The sequence below is a fragment of the Anopheles aquasalis genome, chromosome 2 (assembly GCF_943734665.1).
Source record: "Anopheles aquasalis chromosome 2, idAnoAquaMG_Q_19, whole genome shotgun sequence".
Classification (NCBI taxonomy): Eukaryota; Metazoa; Arthropoda; class Insecta; order Diptera; family Culicidae; genus Anopheles; species Anopheles aquasalis.
In genome coordinates this window covers 58788147-58798146 of record NC_064877.1, presented here as the reverse complement: position 1 = coordinate 58798146, position 10000 = coordinate 58788147, and the positions used below count along the sequence as shown (strand labels likewise).

General features: G+C 46.8%; 2 protein-coding genes across 2 annotated transcripts in view; one reads left to right on the top strand and one right to left on the bottom strand.

Annotated features, from left to right (window-relative positions):
• Positions 1–10000, top strand: part of LOC126570322 (uncharacterized) — a 94377-nt gene that overhangs the window by 35847 nt on the left and 48530 nt on the right. The gene's annotated exons all lie outside the window — the stretch shown is intronic.
• Positions 536–1438, bottom strand: LOC126570323 (angiopoietin-related protein 1-like). The gene has a single exon (XM_050228002.1). It carries the CDS (start codon positions 1436–1438, stop codon positions 536–538), a length of 903 nt encoding a protein of 300 aa, XP_050083959.1.

The following is a 10000-nucleotide window of genomic DNA, read 5'->3' as shown; positions in this document are numbered from 1 at the left end:
TGGGGATTCCGTATTGCTGGTAGATTTCTGGGAGGGGGGTAGGAGATGCGTGGTCCTGTCAAGGTCACAAAGGAGAGCGGAGTCGAGTCGAACCTGATTTATTTTTATATTCGGTTTTGAAGAGAAGCTTTTAAATACAAATTGTGTATTTCGGTTTCGATGATTTAGATGAATCGCTAAAGTTAGTTGGTTATAGACAACACTATCGCTAGACAAATCTAACACCATCCGTTCGCTAGCACTTGTCGACCGTATTTCCATATATTTTCCGTTGCAATTCCCTCCAATGTACACCGACCTATCCTTGTTTTTGGTTCGCATGCGGTACTGAAATTGTCTAACGGACAGATTGCAGATCGAGTGGTTTTCGTAATTTTTCGGGATTTTCACCTCGGAAAGCTGATACGAATGTGAAATAATAGCAAACAAAATTAGGAAAATTTCCTGTAATATTTCCTCTTTATTCAAACTAATTCCAGTGAGCATCACCATTTGTTCGGTTTAAAATTTAACTCCAAGTGAGTATCCATAATTATCAATCTAACTCACGGATCAACATCCTGGTGAAGCTCAATTCTTGATACCCGTTTTTAAGTGTATACCACCGAATTGAAGTAAAGCTAGAATTCTTGTAAAGTCCGTTCAAATTCGAACTGCCGCCACCAGAACGGTACCACCAGGCACCCTTGTAATGCTCAGCAAAATGAAAAGTAGATCTGCCATCGTTATCCCGATCTCTCGTTGAGAACTTCGCCCCCTTGTTGTACTGCGTCATTGAGTCTCCTGCTGTGCCATCATATGAACCCAGGTCCTTAAGCCTGTATTGCTCACTCTCACTGCCAATTTCAAATGCATTATAGTGGGCATACTTATAGATGCCGTTCAAGTCCTTCATCTCGATTATGATTTCATGTTTACGGGCAGTTGTAAGTTGATGAATTCGCTCCAATCCGAGCCAGAACTCGCTGTTCAACTGTCCAAAACCATCTCGGTAGTCGGCCCAGTTGCGATAGAAATCAACCGAACCGTTGAAGCGATGCTGCATTACAATCCAGCCTCCTTCGAATTTCTCCTGTTCACAAAAGACGCTGAACGGTGCACTGTTGTTGTTCACTCTGATAAGATACACTCCCGACACTTTAGACGGCTCGTCTTTGCATGATGCGAAAGGAGGTAACTTTAGTCTCGGTGTTGTTGTTGTCTTCTGGTAATCGCATTGACCGTTAGCCATTTTTTGTTGAATATCTTTGATTTGGATTTGAAGCTCCAATAGCTTCTGATCGATGTGTTCCAATTTTGTCAGAAGTAGCTCGAGACCAAATCCCATGATTCCATCAGCTTCAGGTGTTTGAAGGGCTCCATCCACGATATCCATGCTCTTGGTAGTTGCACCTGCGTACAAAACACAAAACAATAGAAAGCAAATAGTCAGCTTCATTGTGGCAGAATGCAATGAGCCAATTGAAGATCGAGTCGGAACTGTGATCCGATGCATTTAGAGATGGCATTATATACCAAATCAGGGCCTCTGCCAGCGCATACTTCAGCGTAAGGAACATGCTGGAACACGTGTTCATGGCGCATGTGGAATCTGCTGCTGCAATGACCCGACAATGGCATAATGCTTGATATGTTTCAGAGTGTTCGTTTGATACGCGATTGCTTTGCAGGCAGAATGAAACTCTGGAACAGAAAATGTTATGATAAGCGAGTGATACAGTATCCTTCACATGGATCGTTTACCCTTCAGCCATTTGTTTTCTTGCAAAACGAGCAACCCTACAACGGTGAGCCGAGCGGACAGGCGTTCTTATGGAGACGCGGGTTTTCCATTTGATAAGCTGTACTGCTGCGCATGACTTTGCGTTGCTGTGTTGCTCACGGTCTAGCTAGTGGCGAGCAGCTGTTCCGATGGTTATGCGACTGCAGTAGTTATCATTCGCTTCCGGCAGCAAAAGGCGACTGCTTGGCTGATAATCATCACAGTTCATTGGCTCGTGTACATTTTGCGGGCGGAACTGTCAATGCTCCAGTTAATCGAGCACACTGAGCGGAATCGCCTGTTGGATGGTGATGCTGCGTGAAGCGATAGCGAAAGGCGCCGCATCGCTCTCGTTCTTACGATGGATCTCGTACCAGCGTACATCAGCGAGAACGTGGCGCTGTAGAAAGTCCCAAAAAGGCATCGGCATACAAGCAATTACCGTAAGTTAGTTGGCCGCGCGGGTCGCAATTGCTGAATAAGACGGTCCGAACGATATGAAAGTAATCGTCATACTAGTGCTAGTGAAGGATTTGTTAAGATTTGAGCGACCAAAATGGAAACCATCGTGTCGTAATGATCCATTGCCAAACAACAATCGAAGAGAATGGCATCAGACGGTAAGGGCAAGGAAAAAGGAAGGTCACTTCCGATGGTTTCAATGCCAAGCAGAGTATCTACATCGTATGTTCTCGGTGTGATTGGAGTTGTTGAATTGCTATCCGCTAACATGCGCCGATAGTATGGCAGAAGTTGGATTGATTTTCGATGCTTGCGACGCACAGGAACCACCTCCGTGAAGAAAGTGATATTCGTGGCTTGTTCGCGACCACCAACCGGGGGGTGGATGGTTTTATGGGCGAGAGAGCAGCTGATTCTCCATTTTCTGTGACAATCGGTGCTCTGCGCATTGTGATTTCGATGTCCAGGCTGCTCATATTGTAGGTAGAGAGAAGTTTGATCCCTATCTGCGTGAAACTACCACAAACTATCCGGCAAAATGTTTACAAAACACTGGTTTCAACAAAGGCCACGCAGTAGCCCTCCGAAAGACTTGCTTTTGATGGTCTACCATGTCATTAAAAACTAACAAAACGGACGCATTAGTAGACGCAAGTGCTAATTTCAGAACCAAAAGCACTTCTTTCCATTAAAGGGAGAACGAAACTGGCCACGACCAGGTCAAGGTAGCGAACCATAGCTCTGATGTAGACAGCACCGGTAGGTCCCGTTGGGCCGTCCTCAAGTTTAAGTCCCAGACCGCCACGGGAAAGTCCACGGAAAATAAGGTGACAATTTTCGCGAAACTCACAGCGAAGCGAAAGGTTTGCACACGAGATGAGTGCGGTGGAGTCGGAAAAGGTAATGAAATAAAAACACCCACTCAGGGACAACCTTTTAAAACGAGATTATGCCGCATCCACGCGAGCGAAGGGCGCGGTCATCTCCCGGAACTCGGGAACGTTGCGTTGGGATCGGTTTTCCATTTCGAAGCCACTGCCTCACTCCCAGACATGGAATCGCAATATTTCCGTTCCTTTCTTTCTCTTCTTCCCTCTCCAGACTCACCAGAGCTTCAGTGTTGCTCTCTTATCCCGATCCTCGGTTCGCTGCCGTTGGACCAATTTGCACCAACACATCCGTACCGACCAGCAGCAGCACCCCACCACCAGAACCGCCCGCAATCTCTGGGATGCTGGTGACCCAAGTGCTCGCGCTGGCGATAATAACTTTTCGCTTTATCTCGCTCACGCCGCTGCTCCGGTTCTCTGGGATTGACCGATTTTTATGTTTCCTTCTCCACCGACCACCGGACCGAGGGCGGACACACATAATGCTGGCGCGGATCGTGGCACTACCCAGAGAAGTGGTTGGCCACGTTAATTCGTTTCGCGATCCGCATTTCACTTTTTTTCTTTTTTCCCTTTTTTTTGTTGCTGTGAACAACCGTCTCGACCGAATCCCAAAAACCATCCACGTTCTGTCCTGTCCTGGAGTTTGTTACGGCTTTCATTTTTAAACCAATCCCCACTCACTCCTCCCAGCTACAATATGCTGCATCGAAGCGAGCAGGGACACTGTAGGGGGCCAGGGGAGGGAGGTGAATTTAAAATTTTCCAGAATTTTAATATGCTGTGGGTATCTTATTTTTTCATACACTCACCATCGGGACGACGCCGGTGACGCTGGTCGGTGACGGTGACGGTGACGGTATGTTTGAGTTTTGGATTAACTTTCACCCACACCACCCCTCCCATCAACCAATCCACCCCTTTTGAAACCCTTTTTGAATACCCTCTTCACTCTCTTTCTGTTCGTTCGTTCTCCCTTCATCGTTCCTTCTTTTTTCGTCCGTTCGTAGCGTTGCCAACTGTCCAGCTTGCACACTGACCAGGATCCGCTTATTTTGATATCACATTTGGAGACACACACTCTGGGGTCTGGAGTGTCCGGCCCCTAAGGGCCAGCGAATCCCTTCACGGCGATAGCGGGGTAAAAGTGAACAAATGGCATAAATTATGTTGATGCCCCACACTCACTTCAACCGGGAAAACATCTGCAATGCAAGCCCGAGGGAGGCGGCCTGGGCTAAAGCGCACGGTCCGATGATAAAACGTAGAACGTCGCCGACGTCGTTGGTATCCCGGTTCCGGTCAGAAGAAGAAGAAGAAGAAGAAGATATCGAGTTAAATGGCGTTTTCTCGTGGCAGTTGGCGGCGACGAAATATCAAAAACGGAACTCGCGGTGAGGTCAGGGGGTTACGAAAACATCCGTCAGTACCGTCGGGCAGCGGTCATTGCACAAAATGGTGTCTGGTGGTATCGAATTTATGAGAAGCTTACCGATTTGCTCGCAAGACACTCGACAATCGGCCACAAACCGCAAAGAAGCAGCACGATGATGACCATGATGCTGATGAAGATGATGGTGATGATGATGGTGCTGATGATGAGCTCTTATGCTGATAATGGCACTGGGCACTGGTGGTGATGATGGTGAGTAACCGAACAACCTTTCTCGGTGATTATTCAGCCACCGAAAGGCGGCGGTATTTTGCCTTTCTGTCGACCCACGCGAACGACCCCTTGACGGTGCCAGTTCCTTACCGTAACGGTCCGTTGCGCTCGAGCAACACACCATAACGGGGGTCGTGGGCGAGAGAGGATTGCACAGTTTATCATTTAGGTGGTGAGGCTCGCAGTGTAAACAGATGGTGGCTCGCTACGGATGCAACGTAGCACTTGAAATATGCTCGTCTCTTGAAGTGCGCCCCCCCCCCCCCCCCAAAAAAAACTAAGAACGAAATGGGAAACATTTCTTTGCTTTGCGAGTGAAGATGCGGACCGGAGATGAAATATGGTCTTCGCCCTTGGCTGGTGGTCATACACTGACCAGGGCACGACCGTTGACTCCTTTGTGGTTCCTCCTTCTGTACGTCAATTTTTATTTCTAGATAAATCAGTGCCCAGCAAATGGTTAAGAGGTTACTTCAGTTGGAAGTGGCACTCAGGGACCACTGGAGGATGCAGTTACGAAAGAGACTCAAAGTGAATGACGTCATTCTGAAGCTTTTGACACACTACATTACACTAAAATGATCATTTTCACTTTCACAGGAGGGTTTTCAAGTTGTTCTGTTAGAGAATTGCTAGTTTTTTATTCGAGTGCGCTAGTGGACTGGTGTTTAAAAACAAGCTAATGAATGCAAGCGAATCAATTGTCAAGGAGTTGTCTTTTTAATAGTAAAGCAATGTTACAATGATGACATAAAACTAGAAACGATTAAAACAGTGTTTATTTAACGTACTAAATTTCATTGTAAACAAAAGTTACTAAAATTTCTCACAATAAACAATTGAATCCTTAGTAAACATTTATATTTATTTTAATTTCATGGTAAACAACTTATTTTCAGGTTATCTCGACGGGGCTACATGGCAAAAAGTGTTCAGATTATGTGTAAAAAATTTCGTATCGATCGGTTTTGTACTTTTTACGGTACGATGGGCACCGTCTTTGAAGACGTTGGTTTTAGGAAACGCTTTTCAAGATAGCGCGCTGCATGGAGCCTTGTATGAAAGGCGAATTTTAAAAAATCTGTATCTTTGTCAGTTTTTGCTCGATTGATCCAAAAATGTTACACAATGTTCTTGAGAGGATCAGCATTCAGGGAAAAATGTTAAAAACATTTGTCACAAAAAAATACCACAGCCCTCCCCTTAATTGATTTACTCTATTCGTTAATACTATAGTTAAAATTAAACAAAACAGCATAAGACGAATGTTATGTTGAATGTTTGAGACAGTTTATGTCCACCAAATTAAACACATAAGGTTGACGATCTGGACAATACAATCGACAAACGGTTGGCTAATACCTTTGATGTGAGGCACAGACATTCAGCAATGTCAGGACTATTAAATAGTCTATGCTGAAGGTGTCCATCGTCTTTTCATAAACCGTTTTGATTCTCACATTGCTCATTTGCTTTCTGGTCAATATCTTTACGAGTTTCATTCTTGTCGCCTGCACCCACAACACCCTTCCAAAATGATTTTTTATTCCTCGTCATTTCAAAATTCGATTTTAAGATGTGTCTCCTAATATTTAACGTACCTCTTTCATGTCTGCAAGATAATAACTAAGAGTGTTTGGTTTCAAACAAATCGTAGACGTCCTGCGCATGAAACCACAAAACGGACAACCATTCTGCGTCAGTAATCTCTCATCTTTAATCCTTGCTCCAAACTCCATCGAAAATACAGAAGTCATGCTAATGGAACTAATGATACAAAAACAAAAAGCTATCGCACAAACTACACATCAACGAAGAGCTTTTGAGGGCCACTAACATAAACCTAAATCCCTTTAAGCTACCAAAACATCTGAAACCCTAGCGAACCCCATTTCCGCGAATCACCAGAACGATTCGTTCCCCCCGGTACCACTGCCCACGAATCACTCTCGTTAATTGGCGACTTAATATGTACAAACATATGATGATCTTGCAAGCGGGTCAACTAATGCGATTACGCGGTAGAAAATATGAATATTTCATGTTGGTTCAAGAGAAACAATTCCATCCGCACGAGAAAAAGGTAGCGCAGCAATCTATTCACAGTTTCGAGAACAGAGCGCACCCTCCGTAGCTTCGCGTGACTCGTCGCTTGGCGAGCGAGAGTTCCGAAAACCATCCCGGCCCAGTTCCGAAATGAACATATGCGCATATTTGGGTGTGAACCTTCGCCCCAGCATAGCCAGGGCACCGGGCACACCCGTTTGCACCCGTATCTGCCAGTCACCACCACCAGCAAGCACTAAAACTGATAAGCCCCTGATAAGACGAACTAAACTCCGGATGGCGACAAACGGAGCGTACGGGCTCACGGCTCCAGTATTATTTCACCTTTCGTGCGATAAACCGGACCCCGGCCCGTCCAGCCAGCCAGCATAAAGCATCAGCATCAGCAGCATCATCATGAGCGTAGTATTTGGTCAGGTAGAGCCGGCCGTCTTCCAGGCGTACGCCTTCTGTACGGCCATCCTCGGCCTGAAGATGCTCATCATGTCCATCCTCACCGGGTTGCAGCGTGGCGCAAAGAAGGTAAACGAGCAGCCAGCAACGGCAACGCACCCGTATCTGTGGCGGAAAAGCCTTTGTTGAAATGCAGCACCAAGCTTTGGGTTCACCAATTTTCGGTTGCCGTTTCGTTCTCGCCACTCCAAAGGTGTTCTCCAATCCGGAAGACGTGAAAGCGGGCGGCAAGGTGGCGTACAATGATCCGGATGTGGAGCGTGTGCGACGGTACGTAGTGGTGCACAAATCGCATTCCATCTCCATTCCGATACCGAGTTTCGATCACAAATCTTACCGTGTTCGCTGCGTTCGTTGCACCGTGGCACTTTTCTTCCGTTTTTCCCCCTGTTTTCCGGTGCTTTGACGGCGCCGTGCTTCCAATGCCAGGGCCCATCGGAACGATATGGAAAACATTCTGCCCTACTTTGCGATCAGCTTCCTGTACATGTTCACCGGACCGAGCGTGACGGTGGCCGTCTATCTGTTCCGGCTGGTGACGGCCGTCCGGATCGGTCACACGGTTTTCCATGCGCTCGTCCCGGTCGCCAAGCTGCGTGGGCTGTGCTGGGCCGTCGGATTCTTCACCACCATCTTCATGGCCGCCCAGATACTGTTACACTTTCGGCTAGCACCGTGATCGAAATGGAGGTACAGGAAAAAAATAACTGAAAAAAAATCTCCAAATAAAATACCCAAAAAAAACCCCCCAGAAGGAGTGCAGTTCGGTGCCGATCCGTTCATGGTACGCCAAATGGTTGGAGAAGGATGGAAAGAAAGGAGAGCATTACTATGCAGTGCACATGGACGCGTCGAATGGACTCATAATAGCTGCGAAACGATCAGTTTTCAGTTTAGAGCAACGTAGTGTAGAAGTACATCGGCGGGAACGACTGGAACGTACCGCCATTTCATGTTACCGGAGCCCAGGATTCTCCGGGCACTCTCCGGGACTCCAACCCATGACCATGCAGATGTTACAACACAATGTTGCGTTCCATCACGAGGGTAACAGTTTCTTCCAAAAAAAAAAAACAGCTTTCGTTGCTGCTGGGCCCTGGCACGTCACGAACATGGCGTGGCATCGTGAGAAGCATGTGCTAACATGCCGTTCACGAGCACGCCAGCAAGCGACGTGCGGCAATGGCAACAATTGTTTTCTAATCTCGAACGTGACGGGTCTCCGGAGGCGAGAGGCTGACGGAAGACACCAGTTTGGACGCACGGTCGTTTCCAGAATCGTTTTCCCGGATTTTCCCGTTTTGCACGACGTTTTCCGTTCGTTCAAGCTGGAAGAGCGGCACGGTGAATTTTCGGGAGTGCGATTGGCAAGTCATTCCAGGCGAGTGAGGTGATGACATTATGCTATTATCGCCGTAGTACGGCCGGGACATGTTCGCGATGCTATCTTTCGAAAAAAAAACATCCCAAGCCCTGGTTTGGGGTTGCATTCATTTCTGCATTTCATTCATCACCTCACTGGGGCCACTATCGGCCTGAGGGGGAGGAGGATACTCCAGCGATAAGATGCTCCGATGTAGCGAGATAGGAAAGCCCTCGCCCTCGTCATTCGATAAGAACGCGCCTCTAATCACATCTGCTTCGGCGTGTTTTTCGTGGGCAAGCAAGCAAACTGGAAGTGGGTCAGGAAACCGGAGGAGCTCGGTCCCCTCGAGCGTCCAAACACCCAGACAGACGCAGACGGCCCAAAAACTCCATTATGGTCCCCCCTTCCCCCCGGGGGTGGCTGGTGCTTGACCGGACCGCAAACAGTTGCCCAGCTCAAAGAACAGTCACGAAGGTTGACCTCAATCGTTGCGCAGCAGCAGCCTCCCCATCCGAGTCAGAATGACGGGAATGATTTTATGCACTATCTGTGCTCTGTGCCGTTTGGCCGCCCGATACTGGTTTGCCTTTGGACGGAAAATGGTCGACGGACCCTATATGGCAGGCACCAAGCGCCACGGTTCATGCATTTATTCATTTGATCGCACGCCAAGCCGGATGGGCAATTATTGTATAAATTTGGAGCTCAAGCAGTATGCATAATCAACGCCGCCACGGTCGCAACGTATGCAGCTGAATACAGATAGCATTTACCGACAAAAACCAACCGCGCCCACCTGGGCACGTGCTGCCGTATTTGGTTGGATGTCGAAAGGGCGTGCCTCATATTTTAGCCGATATTTTTATGCGTTCCACTATGCGTTAGGGGAAAAGAATGGTCTCAATTTGTGGGAAAACATTGTAATGAAAACTATGCTTTGTTTCGTACGCATAACAGGGGTGCGGAATCGATTATTATCTTGGGAAAGTTTAGTTGTGTTTGTGCAATGCTTTCGCTACATAACAGAGACATGGACCACTGCACATTCTGATTGACTGATTCGACTGTATGGTGAACAAGTTTTTTGTGAAAACCATATCTTTGGAGTTCTAACGATTTGCTGAACACTTTGCATTAGTTCATGGAAATCCACTTCGTTCACCTGATAGGCCTTTTAACTTTGTTAGCTCTTGATTGCTGATTTAAATTTTATACCCAATTCGGCTATGTTACGAGTAATATGGAGGATTTCAATTATTAAAAAAAAGTATTTATAAAAAAAATTGAAAAAAATGTAAACTATAAGTTTAGTCTTTAATGACAAACTAGACTTA